Source organism: Grus americana, chromosome 17 (genome assembly GCF_028858705.1).
Source record: "Grus americana isolate bGruAme1 chromosome 17, bGruAme1.mat, whole genome shotgun sequence".
Taxonomy (NCBI): Eukaryota; Metazoa; Chordata; class Aves; order Gruiformes; family Gruidae; genus Grus; species Grus americana.
The window spans coordinates 7,528,006-7,548,236 of NC_072868.1; the positions used below are offsets into that span (position 1 = coordinate 7,528,006).

Genomic DNA, 20,231 nt, shown 5'->3' on the forward strand with positions numbered 1-20,231 from the left:
AGAGGTGCGCCCAGGCTAGGGCAACAGTGTCTACATTTTCCATTGAAATTCACTCCATTGTTTGTGTGACAGCAAAGAAAGAAAACAATATCACTGTGCTTTTATAATACAGAATTTAACAGGAGTCAGAAGTGAACTGGCCAGTTAAGTGGATTTATCTATGTCCATGAGTTTCATGGTGTGTCCACTTATTTCCTCAGACAACTGGATTCCAAGTCTCCTGAGCTACAATTACTTCTTAGGTGCAGATATTGTGCCCAGCCTCCTGTACAATCCAAGCCTTGCGCTGATGCAGATAAACCTGGCTTAACTTTCTGCACAAGGAATTGTAGGAAATCAGTGAGAGATACTGACAGACATTTGAATCAGAACATTTTTGCATGACACTCTTCATCTTTAAAGCAGGACATATCTACCTAGATGAGATGTAGAACAAAAATAACCTTTGAAGAATAAATTGCTGTCTTAATTTTATTATTATTTTTTATAAATGCCTAACATTGATTGATGCAGACTGAGGTTTGAAGTAGAAGTTAGTTTACTAGAATAAGCAATAGTTTCTTTCACAACAAAAAAAAAGATGTAAATGTGTTTGTTGCTGTTTCCCATTTCAATTCATCTGAATCTTATTTTTGAAAATACATGAACAAACTGCATTTTCTGCTCAGTAGAGCTCTATGCTGTAGGTGTCTGATACATGAAAAATGAAGATTCAACAGAGGGCAAGTTAAATGCCATGATGAGAACTACTGCAAATAAGCACTCTGATGTGTGGCCCAAAAATATTTTTTCTCTATTTCTTTCATCTCCTGTCAAGAAAGTGATGCTCATTTTCCCCCTCCAGGTGAACTGGAAAAAAATCCTTGAATTTTTGGTGCAGTTTAAATCTTTCCAAGGCAGCTTGTATGCTACAATGAAAACATCTTAAAGGCTTTGCTGGACGGGCACATTGTATGCATTAACAGGCCCACTGCTGAATGACTGCAGTGCAGAACTACGTAAAAGACTTTAGAAGCAAACACTGAACACATGTGGGGGCAAAAAAGAGTTTCAAGCTTTTAGTTTCTTCCCAAAATAGATATAGGCATGTGTGTGAATGTGCCTGGGATTCAACAACTTACCCTTGGTCTGCTTGTAAGCAGAAACACAAATTCTCTAGGTCAGTATCACGGCTATATCAGTTGCAGTCATTTCCACAGGATGTTTTCAAACTTAGGGAAAAAGTGCAGTAATTGCAAGGGAACTGACTCTGCTTGACAGTCAAGAAGCTTTAAACATTGTGAATTCTGGCATTTTAAACTGGTTTCTAGTGCACAGCGTACCATCATGCAGAAACCTGTGTCAAACCCTGGAAGCAACTAAAATATTTTATAAGAGGCAATCACTTAAATAATTGAATCTCTATATGAAGAACTCCAGAGTGCCCCAGACATACTTTGGCTCACAGATACAAATGATAACCATCCAGCAGCAAAACATAATTACATATAAATAGTGGATTATCTCAAACAGTCAAGAAAACAAAGTGCCTTTAGTTCACCACTTGCCCCAAACTTTTCAGATCTTTTCTTCATTAGACCAGAAGATGTGTTTCTAATTCCAGGTTTATAGCTTGTAACATCTCACAAGAGCTAATTCCTGAAAGGGAGGGCAGTTTAAAACAAACTAAAAGTCAGTGGTAAACCCAAACTCCCCCATAATCTTCATCCCAGCTCATATCAAAACTCCCAAGGAAGAACCTGTCTTTCCTCCTGCAAAGCCTTGCAGAACAGTAACTCAAGCCATCAGATAAATGGCTTTTGCAATATATCCTGAAGTCCATCAAGCTCACGTTGTGCAAAACTTTCCAGACACCTATTCATTAAAGCTGTTGCAGTTGGAGATTTCCCACCGTCTTCAGGCAGGCCAAGTTCGCTGCTGTGCTTGTGCTTTCTGCCACCTACTGTGCTGGGCTTGTTCTAACACTTCTACTCCGTCCTCTGCCCTACCTCCCACTGCACAACACATGCTACTCAGTTATTCATGTGCAAAGCTGAAGAGTCTGGGCTTTAGTTTAATGGAGAAATTAGTGCTACCAAACTGAAATCCTGTTCAAAGGTACACTGCAAAGGTAAAGAGAAGACAGTTTGTAACATATATTCTCCCCTCCAGCCCAAACTACCTGCTATATGTATCAACAAGAGTAAATTTAGGACTTCGGTCTCTATGAAACATGAATCTTAGCAGCAGCAGCTGTAAATTGAACAGAGGCCCTGTTTCCCTCCAGTAACACTATTCACCTTGAACATGCAAATGACCCCTTAGCAGAAAAAGAAATGTTGTATTTTTCTGTGTGTCAAACCCCCATTATTTCCTTCACAGCCCCCATCACCATCAAGTGGTTTTTGCATCACTGTCTTTTTACTGCTATAGCAATCACAGATGTTAATTCAAAGTCATTACTTGCAGCCCCAATCAGAAATAAACAGCCATGACCTTCCCTGTAGGATTTTTTCCTACAATTCACTCATTTCCTTCAGTGAATCTCTCTCAATTGACATTGTTTTCTTTGGAGGAAAAGGGCTGATCACACAAGCCTGGCTAAGAAAAGATTCCAGTTGAAACATACAGCTTTCAGAGTTGAGCCCTAAATCATCATGCTGTGTCTCATCAGCTCCTCTTTTTGTTAAGCGAAAGAGACTCCATTCCCTTTTACAGAGAAGTGAAAAGTGAAACTGTCTGATCGGTTAGCTGCCAGCAAGGCTCCCTCCCTAACAGTTTTAGGAATATAGGCCCTAGGAATCAAAGTTTCTGCAGGATAATGAAGTCCTCTGTCCCTGCCAGCAACCTGACAAAAACATTTTGGCAATATCCATCTTCTTTAGTTTATACGGATGCTTTCTGAACCCCATTCTTGCTGCCACATTGGATGGTGAGCTACAAACTGCTTTAATGGCTAGAAATATTCTAACTTCCAGCCTAAATTGTGTCCAGGCAGGATACACTTTTTCTTGTATGAAACAATACAGTTACAGTTTAGTTAGTATGAAACAGTTGAAGTTACAGTTTAGTTAGCTCTTCTCCCGCAGTTTGTTCCTTGTGTTATTTTTTATTGGGCTAATGAGGACGGACCAGCAAAATCCAGAGCTGCAAGCCCCTTCTCTACCAGAGGTATTTCTACTGCCCTTGCTGGTGGCTTGTCCTACTGCTCAGGTGTAACAGATTTCAGGAAACGGTCAATTTGAATTTCCCATTGTTTGTCTCCTACACATCACTACTACTCTGTTCTTGCTGACTGAAAATAATTAGCTCAAGTCCTCTGTATAGCATCTTTTAGATTCATGCAGACAGATTCCTCTCTCCTCAGTTATTTTTTTGACTGATAACGCCTAGTTCCTTAGCTCTTCCCCACAGGCATTATTTTCTTAATCTTTTAACATTTTTGTTGGTTTGGTTTGTTTGGGTTTTTTGGTTGGTTGGTTGGTTTTTTGTGTGTGTGTGTCTGTACATTCTTCCAATTTATCCATTGGCAAAGGACGAGTCCAGTTTCCTCTGTTTCATGTCATCAGTATACAAATATCACTGCCTGGTCTTCATTCCAACTGGACATTATTTCATCATACCGGCTCATGACTTTTGGAGATTCAGACCTCTGGGCTCTCAGCTCAATTTCAGTTGTCAAACACTACATATCACTCAACCCTTAAAATTATAAGGTGGATGAACAACTTATTGACAGAAAACCTGGAGGGCTTTTTAATGCCCCAAACTATATCTATAGGTGGGTCAACCAACTAGCACACAAATGAAAAATCAGGTATTCAGCTAAATTTAAGGTTACAATTATATAATCATTTATTATTAATATAATAATTGGATTGTGGTATGAAATGGTCCCAGCTGCTGTGTTAGGTACTGCGGAAGCTAAGGAGTGAGTGCAGCCTAAGCAGAAATTATATTAGTGGTGGAGGAAAAAACCAGGAGCACCAAAAGGGGAATTGATTTGTCTGAGGTCCCACATCGAGTCCGTAACAGTTCTGAGACTGAAGCCAGTCTCCTGACCACCAGCTCGTTGTCTTTTGAGCTAAACTACACTGCTGCTCATGTCAGGATATTTGAAAAATTTGGCATTTTTATTAAATGTTGGTATTGATTTTGGCAAGCTATTTGTAACTGCAATGACAAGGAGTTTAAACATCTCAGTTAACAACAGATGTAACTTTCTTAGTTTTGTGAAGCAACAACAAGCAAAAAGGCCTATAAGTAAAATAGCCTCTGGAAATCATTACAGGCTATTTCTGGCTAAAGGAGGAAAATAGTTTTGTTAATTATAATTCCTGATAAGGAATACAATCCTTGAATAACAGGTCTTAATAAATCATCACTATTTTAATTTTCATGGTTTGTTGCCTCCTAATGTTATCAGTTTGAGGGCTGATAACATTTTTAATGTATGAAGTTATCAACAAGTCATTTCTTGTTGCAATCACAGACTAAGAACTGGATCCTGAAAGTTGCTGAGCACGTGCAACTCCCACTGGAATGCCAAAGATCCGCCTAATGAGTTATTAAAATTATCTGGATTCTAGCTGGCTTGATATACTTCACTTATCAACAGAACCTAAATTCTTTAGTAACCTCAGGATATCTCTGCTAGGTACAAAAGAACTGGACAACCACAAAAGATACACAGATCAGAAACTTTCTTCCCAGTTTTTAAAGAAATTCCTTATAAAACCTGATTTAGTTTCCTAGGTCTGGTTAACATAAGTTCAAGCTACAATTCTCTCAGGAAAGGGAGAAAATCTAAGTAATTCTTTCTACTGCTCCACCCTTGGCACTAGGCAATGGCTAATGATGATTATGGTGGCAGGAATATGATCTAAAGGTACCACTTATGAACTGCTGTAGGAAAGCACACATTGATCAGAATAGTTTTCATCACTGCTATGCCATGCTATGTCAGAGAATTGGGGGGACCAATCAAGGAAGTGACATACTTTTACACAGGATATCTTCATGCCAGTTACAAAAGAGTATATCCCTTCACGATCCTGGTACAGCACAAAGCAATGAGAGGGAAAACTGTGTATCAAACCTTTCATTTGCAGAACACCTGAAGGAAACAAAGTGTAAATTTTTGCATTTTGAATATTCTCCTGGTGAAAAAGAATATTTTTAATGCTATTTAAAGGCAAATTCTACTTGTATCAGATTTGCACATAAACAGAGCTTTGAAAAGGAAATAATGTGAATTCAGACAACTATTTTTCTTCACAAGTTCACAATATTATTGTACCATGCCAGGTCCTGCTAAAGACAATTTCCCCCCCCCCCCCATGTACAGCATAGATTCCCTACAGCAATCAGCAGTGCTGCAGGTATTGCATGTTTAACAAATGTGCACAAAGTTGGCAAATGACTTAGAGGGAGATTTTGTGCAGCTGTTGTTATGGTACTGTGGAGTTGCTGGGAATACTCTACAGAGCAAGGCTGATATCATAATTGGCTTCCACAAAAGCACATTAATGCAGGCCGCCAGATAAAAGTGGGTCAGCTTCCACTTACCAGTCAGTTTAGAATGAAAGGCTGAACTACACTGAAGAGAAAAAATTTGTGTGGAACCCATTAGGTACTAGGATAAATGTTTTTTATTTCATGTGGGAAGAAAGAGCTCATCTCTTTTAAATCCTTGAATATAAATGCTGAGCTGCTCTTTCATCTGAGCCTACAGTCACCCTTTGTTGGATGCAAATAACTAACACAGACCAAACCCTACTAACTGAAAAAGAAAACATGGCGACACACAGATTCCCATTGCACTCAGAAGAATTTACATATATTAGTGTTGCCAAAAAAATCCCACATAATGGACTCTGAAAAAAGGTTTTAAATGGCGTGAATAGCCTCATCTCCATGATCCTGGTGCTCTCTTATCAAAACGATTATAGGTCAAGGAGGGTGACAGAGATTTGCAGAGGAAGAGCATTTTGTGGTGATAGAACTGTATTCACAAACTTGCACGCTCACAAAGCAGAATTTCAAATTCTCCATCTCACATTGAAAGCTTTCTTTACCTCTCCTTTACTTTAAGCTCTGTCTTGTCTCTTCTCATTCACGCCCCTTCTGAGTCTTTGTCCTCCATTTGTGCTTCTCATCTCCTGCTCACACTTCAGATTCCCTGACACTGCTCAGAGTTCTCTGTGCATGGAATAGCAGGTTCCCAAAACTTGTTTGAGTCAAAAGAAAGAGTCCCAACAACTTCACCAAGCTTTCACCCAATTCTGACTCAGACTTCTCTTCATCTTTGCATCAGGATGTGAAAATTCACCTTTTGCACAAAACACTCCAGATACTGGTAAATGCACAATAATAAAGTGTCCCGCAGGATGAGAAGACATCTGCTAAATAACCACTGTATATCCCAAACTCCCCCAAGGCAGTGGTATGTTATTCATTTGGGCTCATTCTACTTACTATGCAGAGCTGTGAACAGCACCAGCAAACAGACAACACCCATTTGTCATTTGAGAAGTTAGTCTTGCTTCACTCTGAAGACTTTTGGGTGCACCCATATTTAGACACAATTTATTCTCAAACAAGCACATTCATCTCCCACTATTCCTACTGTCTACACAGACAACTAGGACATTTTCTCTAGAGCAGGGGTTAGATGGATTGAGACTCCCTTGAGAGCCCTTCCCAGACTCTAATTGACATGATTGTTAGGCAATTTTTCCTGATGTCCAACTTAAATTTCTTTTTTGCTCAATTTCATCCTATCACTTCCAATTACGTCTGACTGAACTGCTCAAAACAATTCTTCTCTCTGACTCCTGACAATGAGGATGTAGCACACGCATCTCTTATTAGCACACCTTCACTTCAGAATTTATTAGCAATTCTGAGTACAGAGTTGACATTTTATGCCCACTTCTTACAGATGTCAAAGATATTTTATTATCCATGGAAGAAAACATAAGCCTCTGAATGTGTGTAGACAATAAAGGGCCTTACCTTTTTCTTCCATAACTGAGACATGTGGTAATTAGAGTAAGAAAGCTTGAATGTAGCTAAGTTACCTTATGCAAAGAGACAGCTTCAGTGACAACATGGACTTGGAAAGTCTCTCTTCCCCTCTGTTCTTACAGTAATGTTCAAAATAATTGGGAAGATGAAGACAAAAGGAAGAAGTTGAAACATCTCTCAAAGGGAAAATACTGATGGAAAAAGAAAAGCTGTATTTCCCCAAACTACTTACTGGATGATGTTGTAGCAGAAACAATGACTTCTCCCCCACTTTCTCAAAGAACGTTGCAAATTCAAAAAACAATGGCTTGCTCCCACCCATCTAAAATTTCAGCTCAAGACATCTGATGACAATAAACTACTGCAGTTCAGTATTTTTAGGAAGAACAGGCTGTTACAATCTCTCTGTATATTAAATCTGACAAAGAAGCCACAGGAGGAAAAGAGCATCTGGAACACGCTTATATGTATAAATTGAATCCAACACCTAAGGAACAATGGAGTCATTTCACAGATGCCCTGAACTACATGACCGGTAGAGCCAGAAGCAGGGAGTCTGGCCTCCAACAGTAGAAAACAAGCTACTATAGCCTAAGTAGCCCATTACTTACTATAGCCTTGGTAAGAGATTCAGATCATGTCTGCAAGAATGGTTATATTCCACAGGCTGACTTATTCTGACAGCCCTCTGAGCTGCCAGGATATGAGGTAATGCCAGTCTAATAACAGACACATTAGCATGTGGACTCATCTACCTTCACCCTTTTGTCCACATGTCCATGGGCAGAATGCGTTACAGGCCTTGGAAGGGGGTGCTCTGACCAATACCTGGATGAGAAAGCAATGGCACAGAGTCAATTTTGCCATGTTGCCAGAGGATGAGAATTCCCCCAAGAGTGGAGAAATCTCCCCAGGAGCAGAGCTGCTGGTGGTAGCTTTGCTACGCCTTTGCACTGCTCTGGTAAATTTGCAAAACCTTCTCCTGCGCCGAGACCATGTATTGATACTACTCTAAATTTTGTTTCCTGAATTTCTTCTGCATAACTTGGATCAAAAGTGAACGTATTTTCATATCTGCCCAGAACAGTTATGTAACAAGAGAAATGACACACAATCAATGAGCTTTGTGCCCATATGCACACAAACTGCCTGCAGTCATAATTGCACATGTGTTTTCACAGTATATTTTTGTTTAGAGGAGGGGTATCTTGAGTTCACAGAATGTTAGTTTACCCATATGCAATTCCAAATAATAACAACAAAATGAGTTATATTAATAATTCAAAGCAAAGGGAGTTACACGTATTTGGAGGAGGCCAATCATTGTAGCATCTCATCACTAATGAATCCCAAACCACATTCTGTTTGGGGAATAAAATGTTAAAACAGCCTGGGCAGTTCTCTTAACAGTAGTCAGGAATCAATAGAGAGGCATTCGAATCAGCACTTTCCTGACTGACAGTCAATCTCATAAATGCTGTAATATGGTTTTGAGCACAGGCCACAGAATGAGCCATTTGATTTATAAGCTGGCACTGACGACAAGGTGAAGGACATTGTCACAGTTAAAACGTTAAGCTTAGCCCAACTACAACTGCTTGCTTTCAGTCAGGGGTACAATGCCCTACCTGGCCAAGCTGTTCACAAGCTGTTTGATACTCAGCTCGCTGGCAGAGGTCTTTCACACGCTGGTATTTAGGTAGAAAGTTTTCTTCTTGGGCATCTACCTTCTCATTCTCCCTCTTATGCAGCAGTTTACTGGAAAAGGAAAAAAATAAATTTTGCATTAATATTAATTCCAAGATATACATACAGTTTGCTGAAAAGGCTCAGAGAAGTAGGTTATCTGCCAAGTCCACAGCGTCACCGTGGCCAAAACTTAATAGTCCAGTAGAAACTAGCACTTATCACCATCTCTGATAACACACAAGCTATTCATATTATGCTCTCAGGGAGCACACAAAAACATACAAACTGAAGATGGTGTGTTTCGTGTCCAATTGGCAGGCAGTAACAAGAGCCGATATGAAGAGACTATATCGTCCTCACTCTACAGGGCTGCACTTTGCAAACCCCTCGTGCCCTGTGTTATGTATTAAGGCAGAGGCATAGAGGGAATGGCCAGCAGATGAACATGTGGAGAGGAAAGGTTATTCGTACTCCCATGATACAAGCAGGAGGGTCGGGGGGCAGCAGCTGAAAGAAAGAGCCTTTCCATCTCTCAGTCCAAGTAAACCTCCCCTTCCCCCACCCCAATAGCACATTTCTGCAGGCCGCAGGCAAAGGCCATACATTCCCTCCTATCACACAATCACCGCCATTAGGCATACTGCAGCCGTGTCCCTGCTGGCACAGTTAAATGGCTTTAGGTCTGTGGTAGAGTGCTGATTTGGCTTCAGCTATTCAGTATCCTTCTATTTAAAAAGACTGGGTTTTGTGATTAACACTTTCCTTACCCTCTTTCCACTAGGAATGAGTCTCTCCACACCTTCATCTTTTTCTTTAAATGGAACCTAGGAGGAAACGAGGAAAGGAAGAAGCAATTCCCACAAAACCAGTAATCAAGTCATGCCCCAGTTTTCTCTCCCACCCCCAATTCAGATGAGAAACATTACATATAACTGCACAAGGGGACAGCCAGCTTTATCAAGCAGGCACGTATGCCTCTGCAGTACAAATCATGAACAAACATAGGACAGATTTGTTCTCACACGGATGAAATCCACAACAGATTCACACTGTACAACTATTTCAACTTAAGCATGTTTAAAGCACAGGGGATTAACTGAATTGTCCTTGATCACAAAGGATTGCAAATTAAATGAGGATTTCCTGACTCCAGTTTGGGCTCTTAACCTGCACCCTACCCCCAAAGTATCCTATTCTAAAGCAGCTGCTTCTTTCCCCCTCTCCCTCCACCCAACTACTTGTGAAGCAAATCTCCATCTTCCCTTTTTCTGCTGATTTTCTCTAGCAAGCATCCAGTCTCTTTCCCTCAGTCTTTTTCCAATGAAAGTATTGATGGAAAGTCTCAAATAATAACTGTGCAATTCTGAGTGCTACCCTGTCTTTATTTATAGTCTGATACACAACCAACCCTTTCAACTCAATTATTCTACAGTTTATTCAATATGAAATGCTTTGCTACAAACGATGCCACAGAGACATTTACAATCTATAACTTAGATAGCTAAAGACCTTCATGTGTAGCCCTCTCACTGCTACACAGATTACATTTAGTATATCCAGATGCCATATAGCTAGTATGTGAACCTGACAAAAATAAATAACTGAAGTCAGTCACATATTGCCAAATAGGTCTTTAGATTTTCCAGTGAATGATGTGCTCATATAGATGGTAATTTTACTATATTTTCCTTTAAATTTGCTGCATGTTGCTGAATACTAGCTCAGTCTCCTGTACAAGCACATACATGTTTGTACGCACATTTCCATTTCTTACCTATTCACTGGTCTCTCAGAATCCAGAAGCTTCAGAATGGATTTACCATCCATATCAGATGGAATATCCAATCCAGCAATATCTAGAATTGTAGGTGCAAGATCAATATTCAACACAATGTGAGGATTCCTGAAAAAACATGTATGAGAACCTGGTTTAAAATCTATGCAAGAACACCAAGCAACTCCAGCTCTTCCACAGAGACCAGGGCTTATTTTGTGACATCTCCAAAGAGAAAAAGAGGACATCATCCAATTCCTTTCCATGAAAGGAATTAAAATGTAAAATATAGGTAAGTTCATAAAATTGATAGGGACTAATATGAAAAATTAAAACTTTAGCACAGAGTATTTTTGAGAAAGCAAAGTAGTTCATAAGTTAGTTAATTATTGCAAAAGAAGGTTCAAAAGTCTTTCAAAACATGAGAAAGCATTGGAAAAACTCCTTGGGTGTCTTATAGAAACAAAGTGTCTGCAAAATATGCTGATGACTTTATTAAAAAGTAGATTTGGCAGGTAGCACATGCTTTATCTGTTTCAAAATATGGTATAGAAATAAGTACCTCAGCTCATACCACACCAAGCATGTTCTGAAGAGAACATGATGAGAAACAGATTGCTAGACACTACAACAAATAACTAAAAGTTGTTATTAATGTATAGCGTGAGACAGAAAAAGGAAAGGGACCAGGAAAGAAAAAGCAGAGAGGAAGCAGTTATGGAGGAAAAAAGGGGGGGGGGGGGGCGGGGAAGGGAAAAAAAAGAAGAGAGAGAAAATAAAAGCACAGCTTTTATTTTTTTGTTCCCAAGCGCAGTTACCCATTCTGCAAACACTTAGAAACAGCCATGCCCTGTTAGTTAGCAGAGAGTATGGCATATGCTCCTCAGCCACCACAGTTAACAGGACAATATTTGAACTCAAACTGTCTTCAAATTTGGTTAAAACAATGGCATCAACTCCTGAGTAGTACAGACAGCTCCTATGCCCAGATCCCTTGAACTGCCACAGCAGTTCAATACGAGTGAGTCCACAGATCAGAGCATCTAGTTGCACAGCCCACCATTCGGTAGCTAAACGAATGTCCAGATTACTAATCATGTGACTTGGTTTTACTATGGGTCTGGTTTTGCAGAAGTGTTTTCAGTTTATGTTGTTCAGTTCAGTTATGTTCAGTTTACTTCAAATATGTCTATGACAGTGTTGTGTAATTACTCACAATATTACATACATATATACTGTTCATCAGCTGTGTACTATTTCTTCAAAATATATCAAGGAAGGCACTCAATTTCTTAAAAGTGGGGAAAAAAAAGAAAGTGAACATACTGCTATACAGACAGTCTTCTACAGCACTGAACATAAAGAATCACCATGCTATGATTTGCAGGCACAAAGGAAGGATGGGACCAGATGGGCTGCTATACATGTCAGCGCAGAATTCTAGCTCAAAATACAGGACAGAAGAAAGCTGCTAAATTCACACTAATTAATGAGACACCATTTAAAAATTACTACATTTTTGAGCTAGTGAGCAAACAGGCACTGACAAGAGCATGGATGATGAATTAAATTGATGTACCTAATTTGATTTTAATTACTAATAATTGTGGTGTAGCATATTTCGTAAGAGAAATGAGAGCTTGCTACAGTGACTGCTATTAAATCTTTGTTGGTATCAAAAGGGAGTCATGACAATTACTCTGCAGGAAAAACATAAAGTTCACACAAAACATGGATGATTGAAGTTCTGCCATTTAAAGAAAATCAGGCTGAAAGGGAAGATCAATTTATTATCTGGTATATTCCCCCCCCAAGGTATTTTATCCTGTTCTTCCGATTTGTTGTACTGTGATGGGCTCTGTTCTGCTAGACTCTGCCATGCTGACTCCTCTGATTCTAACAGAAATGTTTTTTCATCTTCAAAAGCCACTGAAAAATAAAATTCAGTGGGAAGGTTTCACAGCTTTTACGTATGTCTGGGTGTAAAGATCCTTGAACTTGAGCAGACATGAGCTACCTAGTCTCTAGCACTGCATGTTGCAGAAAAACTAGCTCAGTCCACTTGGGCCATATTAGCATTGCCTCTCCAGTAAGACGAAAAACTGCAGTCGAAGGGAAAGACAGCATTTTCTTAGAAGGCTAACACAGCCCACTTGAAATTCCATGCTGCTGCAGACAAACTTCTTTCAGTGCTGAGGTAATATGTTTAATTCCACCTGAGAAATCCCTCCCCTGCTCTACAAAAAAGTAATATTGTTTATTTCACATGCATAACTGCTGTAAAAAAATTAGGCACACAGTGCAATATCGACAGAACATCTTTGTGCCTGCTGATAATGCGAATCAGTGAATTTAACCAGCAAACGGAATGATTATGATTTTTTTATAACTATTTGCTACGGTATTACACACTAGATCTGTTCATCTGCAGTAAAGAAAAAAAAATTGCATGTGGAAGACTTTGTGTGTGTTAATTATGCTAAAACATGCACACTGATATAAATAAAAGGCAGCAAATTATGGCACTCTGTCCAAAATCATTACTTAAGTGCAAATATTTGCTATTGAAATAATTGCTTAGAAAGTGTATTTACATAATTTCTTAGCTGATCAAAGCTACCATTTTAATTAACAGTCATATTCTGCATGCTTGCGTGCATCCGACAAACAGCCCTAACCACGTAATCTCAAAGGATGAGCCAAAAAGAATCTTTTGTGGATGATAATATATGAACTATTACGTAGATTCTTCTTCATGAACTGAAACAAATGACTCCACTTTAATGTTCAGCAATAATTATGTCCTGTGGCAGCAAACATTATACAATATATTTTTTTTACCTTGAAAATGTCATAGTTGTGTGTATTATTTGCACTCCTCAAAAGGAGGCAAATAAGTGTTTCCTAGATTGGACATGTTTCAAAGTGGCTTTTTCAACTACATCCACAAAAGTGTAGTGGCTTCTGCTGCACACCTATGCAAGCAAAAAGGCAATGGCATAAACCCTTGACACTGTTATACCAACACATGCTATCAGTTCTGCTGTCTGAGTAGATGTATGTTTCTGCCAAAGATGAGCAGGAAGTCAGTCAGGTTGGGAGAACTCTGTGCCTCTATTTGGAGGCCAGGTCAATATGATGACAGACGTGAACAGAAAGGATATTTCTGGTCGCTGTATCAACATACACACACAATAGCCAAGAACTTACAAGGATCCAGCCTCCACATTTGGACCTCGGACATAGAAAGGAACTCTGATATCAAACTCATATGGCATGGACTTTCCTTTTACCAACCCAAACTGTCCAATATGATAACCATGGTCTGCTGTGTATATTATATATGTATTGTCCAGTTCACCTGTTTCAACCAATGTATTGTAAATCTGAAAAAAAGCAAGACAAAATATGAAATTCATTCCACTGAGTAGTACTATATGCAGAATATTGGATATAATTTTCTGCCTATGTGTAATATACAAACAAACAACAACAGTTCAGGATGCCACTGAGTTATCACAATGGGTTATTCTGAATAAGCCATAATCATATAATAATTTTACTAACTTAATATTGTGGCTATTATAAGGCAAAAATTCTGCTTTCTGTTTTAAGGTAAACACATTAGCATGCCTTATTTTCAAAAGTGTTTGGGTTCAATATTTTGCATCAGAGCTGTCAAGATCGTACTAAATACATACAGTAACAGAGGTGAAAGTTTCAAGGTGATAAGAATTTTTGAAATTTTCTCTCCACCTTTATCTTTTTCCTGCAGCAAACAATTTTAACAGAATGATAGCATTTTGAATCTCACACTTATTTAAGCAACACTCAATAATCTTGCCTTAGAGAAATGAGTCCCCATTATGCAGAATATTTGCAAAATCTCTTCCAGATAAATATCACTCAGTCACACTCTCTCACTAGTAGGAGAACTAGCATGGCGAATTAAGAGGAGCTTTAACTCTGTTTGTGGTCACTTCTATAGATTTACAAGAGAATCTTTATGTGAAATGTACCAACCTGAGCACCACAGATCAATTTTTACGTGACATTTTCACTTGCAAAGGTACGAAGGTGTTGGGGTACCACCAAAGTGCTGCCTCACACAGATCCAGAACACATCAGCACAGAAGAAAACAAGCTCTGTTGTTATTTTGGTTTGGATTTTTTTTGGTTCTTTTTTGTTGGGTTGGAGTTTTTTGTTTGTTTGTTTAAATATAGATTTCAAAGACTATTAGATGCCTACGATTCAGTAGAAAAGAACAGGCTAGCTTGGCAATTACAACTAAAAACAACCCAGCTGATTTTGCATGCAGTCAATCACCCAAAGTGAAACCATTTTACTAAATAGAAAATCAAAATAGCATAGTAAAATAGCTGACCTCCCCTAATGCTGGTATCTGATCCATCTAAACAGGTTCATTAATATGAAGCAGAGATCATACTTGCCTACATCAGATAATTATAAGACATTACTAACAAGTTGATGCAATGCCATCCAGATAATCTCATCTTTGCCTTACAGGACTCCTCTTATTTTATGTTCTACCTTTTGTGAATAAGAATGCCAAGAGATAAGCAGTAAATTGCAACACCTTTAAATCTGCCTTCTTACAACTGGAAACCTATTCTTTTTCAGAGTAGTTTTTAGCTAATTCAGACATCTCTGGTTCAAGACACCCAGCTTGCACTGATTTCATTGTTACCTAATGAAGACTTAATTAAAACAAAAATAATCTACCTATATATTTATTTACTAATAACATTTAACATCCTGGGCCTGGTTTACCATGGGATTATTCCAGTTAGGACTCGTGTAGCATCACTTTTTGCTGCTGCTGCTGCTGTTCTTCTCTCAGAAGCTCAGTGTTACAGGATCAAAATATGCCCACGGTTAGGTAGTTATTTCCAACAGGTTGCAGGATGACTTTTCACTATCAGATGATACGTTTTTTAGAATTTATGATGTACATTTTTTCAGGTGATCCCTCCCTCTTCCCCTTCATCAGTAGAGGCTATATGGCAACAAATCAGCTCACTCACATCACCCAACTCATGGTACCTGAGTTGGGTGAGAGTACCTGAGGAGATGAGGATCCTTACACATTGAATAGAGAGACAAAATGCTCAGAGGTAAGAAGATTATACACTACTAAAAACCTGATGCAATCCTCCTTCCTTCCTTCCTTCCTTCCTTCCTTCCTTCCCCTTTATCTTTGTATACAGCACAGTCTGGAGCTTAACTCAAGAAACAAGCATCTGTTTAGCAAAAAAAAAAAAAAAAAAGTGACTAGTAATCTTACCATCTCCATGGAGTCATCCACAGACATGAGTGTTTGAAGGCGCTTCCTCTGTAGCATGTTGGTGAACTCCATGTGTATAGGTTTCATGGGACCTGTATACCTCATTATCCAGTGCTTGTCTGGGTTTGGAGCATAGTTATAACTGGGCGTGCTAAGGAACAGAGAGAAAAACCAGAATGTTTTAGCAGTGTAGAAAAAAGCCATAGTAAGGTATACCAATAATTTCTATTTGATCAACACTATAGGACTAACTCTCTGAGGTGCAAAAGAAAATATTAGATTTACTTTGGAAAAGTTCTTATACTTTTATGTTCTATGTGGAAGATGGGAGAATGAAAACAACTCCGTGGAGAATAAAATCTATTGAAAGAGTAAATATACATTGGTTTTGCAGTGTCTCCAGGCTAACATGGATACATTTCAAGGCCAAGAGACTAGTCTCAGACGTCTAAGTCCACAAGCATGATCTGGATGAAGCATGTACTACAGAGTTCCTGCTCATGTAACTGCTTTGCTTTCACTCTGCCCACGTTAGCACCAAATATTATGGCTTGTGCAAACTGTTTAACAATAACTATAGAACTTGCTGAAAAGGTTCTACCATGTTCTTTAACAGCTTTTTGGAATTCGGCATGACTGTCTACTTGAATACTTTCACACTCATGTACTCAGAGCACAGGCACCCTACCTGGTGGCATCAAACTGCATGTGAGCTCATGGCAAGCAGAAGTGGATACATAGCTGGATTTTAAAGACCTGCCAAGAAAAGCAGGGGTGAGGGGAAATAGGACTGTATTTTGCAGACACTTTCCAGCCACCAACTCCTTTCTGATCATCAGAAACTTTTAATTAAAGCCCCTGCAAAATCCTAAGAGCTGGATTCAGTGTCCTCCTGGAATCTCACTGCCCCTCCAAGTTCTCTTGATCCTGGGACACCATTAAAGTGATGAGGAGAAATATCACTGATTGTCCATAGTTTCATGTTATTTGCAGATCCAGAGATTGCTTTTTTGTGCATAATTATATTGCTCTAGGTTAGCTGGTCTAAACAAAAGATTTATTTTGATGTATGATTACCATGTTGGTGACTCTCTGCACCACCAACTCACTAGAAAGCTATATTATAGCTTACATTTGCAAGAAATATTATTTTCACCTACTATATCTATTCCTAAAAAGTTTGTTATTACTTAAGATTGAGAAGCACCTTTATCAATATCTTCATATCCTTGTTCAAACACGTCACCTGCAGATTCTAAAATATTAAAAATTACTTTTCTTAAGTGATTTGTTGAGGCTTCCTTTTTCATTTGAAGCAATAAACTCAGTCTATGCAAATGTGCAAGCTGAGAGAGTGACACGGTAATACAGGAAAAAATAGCAGATATTCAGTTATTGTCTTCTTCCCAATACACAATTTCCTGATAAATTCAGCTCCTATTTGGCAAATATCTACTGTTGGTTTTGTGTATACAACAGAGCAGCAGGGTAAGTTATTAAGATAAACAATAGTAATATAAGTTAAAAGTTCTCCTTAAAATACTGTGTATCTAATGTATCTTTGAATATGACAGGTAGTCTTAAGAGTTTTTAATATAAATATGAAATTAATAATCCGACAGTGAAATGTTTTATGCCGAAAGCTTCTGTAAAATGCTATCTGAAAAATGTGTGTAGGTGGCAATTGGAGGCTTCTTCATATAGGGAGGAAAGGGCTGGTGTTTATTCTCTCTGTATTGTTAATAGCCTCTTGAATTCAGAATGTTATTGTGGCTGAAATAACGACATTGCTCCTTTGAAAATGCTGACAGTTATGGAAACTGTTGCTATGTGATGCCCAGAATGAATCAAAAATGCTTGGCAAACTCCTTTTCAGCTTACTTTGTGATTTCCTGGCTGATTTGAAACCTCCCGCTGTTAAATCCAACCAAAGCCTGTGATTTTCTTTGATTACTACAAATGTAACCCTCTTACACTCAACAGATTTGTCTGTCTTACGGGAGAAATACACAAACATAACATTCTTAGAAGTTGGTTAAGACAACCTCTTCAAATGTACTCAGAAGATAAGTCCTAGTCTGATTGCATTTGACCTTGGAAAAGATGGGTGGTAAAACGTACCCTCTACAGAAATAACATTTCTGATCACTGTTAAACTGCCCAGCTGTTGCATTCTCTGCAGCTATCAGTAAAGGCAGTAAAGAAGGAAAACCAGCCATGTAGCCTAGGGATTTGCTATGCGAGTTCTGGTTGATGTGAATAATTTTCAAACAAGAAAAGACTGCAGATGCACATGAAAAGGAGCTCTACAGAGTGAGACGGAGAGAGACTGCAGTAGAGGGTGGAATAGTCATACCAGCTAGTACATGTAATAATAGAAGCACGAGAACAGCAGCATAAATTAGCAACAGAACTACATACCAGAGTTCCCAAGCAAAGTAGTACTCTGATTGTCAGTCTATGCTAAAATTCATACCACTAACTTTTAGCTACTTTCAGCAAAGCTACACAATGCAGTATGTATATCAACCAGTGTAAGCACAACAGCCACACCTTCACTTTGCTTTGTGGATATAGCTCCAGGATCCGCTTGCAGACTTGGTCAGCACTGCTGCAAGAAGAGGTAGAGACACATGCTACATGGTGTACTGCCTTCCGATTCTGGGACTAGGCAAAGTGTGTGTTCAGGTTATTGTTTACTGCTTTAGGGCAAGTCATAAAAATCTGTGTTCTGATCCTTCCCTGCCACATTCACGTGACAACAAAACAGAGCAAACTGCCTACACCCCCTTATCATTGACAGATTTATCTCTCACTGAGGAATTCCTTGGAATGTGGGACCATGGAAAAAAATGGAAAGCAGAGAACTAATTTATACATACAGTGAGGGAATGATGCATGTTCTGCATTTTTACATTTAATCATAAAGCCAGGCCAATGAAAATCCTTACAGATTATTATGCAGTGCTGTAAAAATTGTTCAGAATAAGACTGGCGGTTTCTTTGCACAAGATGTACATAAAATCCTATTTTTGTTCATATCTAAAAGAAAAATACAGTTCCTTAATCTACTAAGATAATTTGTTTCTTTGCAAACAGCATTTGTTTCCACAAAGTGACACTTGCTGTATAATTGTTATCACTGTAAGAAAAGTCACCTACAATTAAAAATACTTTTGTGTAACTACTTTATTATCAGGAAGATAAACCTGATTTGTGTGAAAAATAAAAGTTAAACTATTAGCAAAAGAAAAATAAATGTAGTTTATACTTTTTATTGCTGGCCTTCCTCAAATCCTTCTACTCTTTCTCATTCAACTAGCATAATTAAATTGCTACAGAATGTAGCTTGATAAACGATTATCATCTCTGAGATACAAATGCCTTCCACAAGAACTTCTAGTAAGACTGAGGTCAATACTGGGTATAAGCTATAGCACAAGTTGCTCATTTGGCATTTCTGTAATTTTCATTTCAAAGAAAATAAATGAGCATAAAATGGCAAACAAACACAAAATACTGCATTGCTATAGATCTAGGGCACAGATTCTCTTTGGTAGCACAGCACAAAATAATTAAATATGTAATTCTAAGTTATGTAATACCTAGACAATAGAACAAAGGAAGTTCTTCCTCTCAGACTCTATTTAAAATAAAGTGAAAAAGCTCAAATGGATTTCACTGGACTTTGGACTAGTCCTGAGCAGCTTCAGCTACCAATTACTATTTCCATCGGTTCACAGTTCCTTCACAAATGCATAATTAAACAGAATTCCTTTTAAAAAAAAAAATTAAAGAATAAAAAAAGGGCACGTAGGAAGAAAGTTAGAAATGTTGAACATCAATGAAGGCGTGAAGCCAGTAATTAGAAAAATATTGGAATGTTTTCAGTTGTGCCAAAAGGCAATTTGGGAGAATCATTCATTTTATCAGCATGTGAGAAGAGGCCTGTAATGAAGCATTACAGAACTGTGCTTGTAAAATACCTATGTGCTGTAAACAAGAACCATCTCTCAGGGTGTTTCACTGGAGCTTATGAACATGTTAACTCAGTAACTGGGGGATACTGCTTTTGGGACCCGTTCAAGACATTGTAGTGGGTCACGTATGGACATACCAGCTCATTCAGAAATAGCTTGTCTAATTTGGTGCTGCAGGCCTGTGCTTCCTTTCTTTCTATATATGAAACAGGAGTAGTAAGTACTGCATACTATGTGATTTTTGGTAATACCCATAGAATAATATAGTTTAGGTATAAGGACAGGGAGATAAAAGTTTCTTCCCCAGAAGAGATTACAGCCCAAGAACCAAATTTTGATCCCCCTGCTAAAAATAAAACAGTGCTTAACTTCCCAAATAGGTTGTAACAGTGTCCAATGAATTCAATGTGAATCTTCCCATTTATCTCAGTGAGCTACAATTCTGAGTTCTAGATGCAATAGCCATTCTCAAGA

At 38.5% G+C, this 20,231-nt stretch overlaps 1 protein-coding gene across 13 annotated transcripts in view; it reads right to left on the reverse strand.

The window, feature by feature from the left end:
* The window catches only part of SULF2 (sulfatase 2), a 165,114-nt gene that overhangs the window by 23,793 nt on the left and 121,090 nt on the right, over positions 1–20,231 (reverse strand). For 12 of the 13 annotated variants that reach the window (XM_054845144.1, XM_054845147.1, XM_054845146.1 and 9 more), the window contains 5 exons: positions 15,778–15,928; positions 13,682–13,857; positions 10,472–10,600; positions 9,465–9,521; positions 8,637–8,766 (listed from right to left, as the gene is read on the reverse strand). In XM_054845144.1, the coding sequence (XP_054701119.1) occupies positions 8,637–8,766; positions 9,465–9,521; positions 10,472–10,600; positions 13,682–13,857; positions 15,778–15,928 (643 nt within the window). Of the gene's footprint in view, positions 1–8,636; positions 8,767–9,460; positions 9,522–10,471; positions 10,601–13,681; positions 13,858–15,777; positions 15,929–20,231 lie in introns of those variants that run through there. The other variant, XM_054845151.1, reaches the window with a different exon arrangement.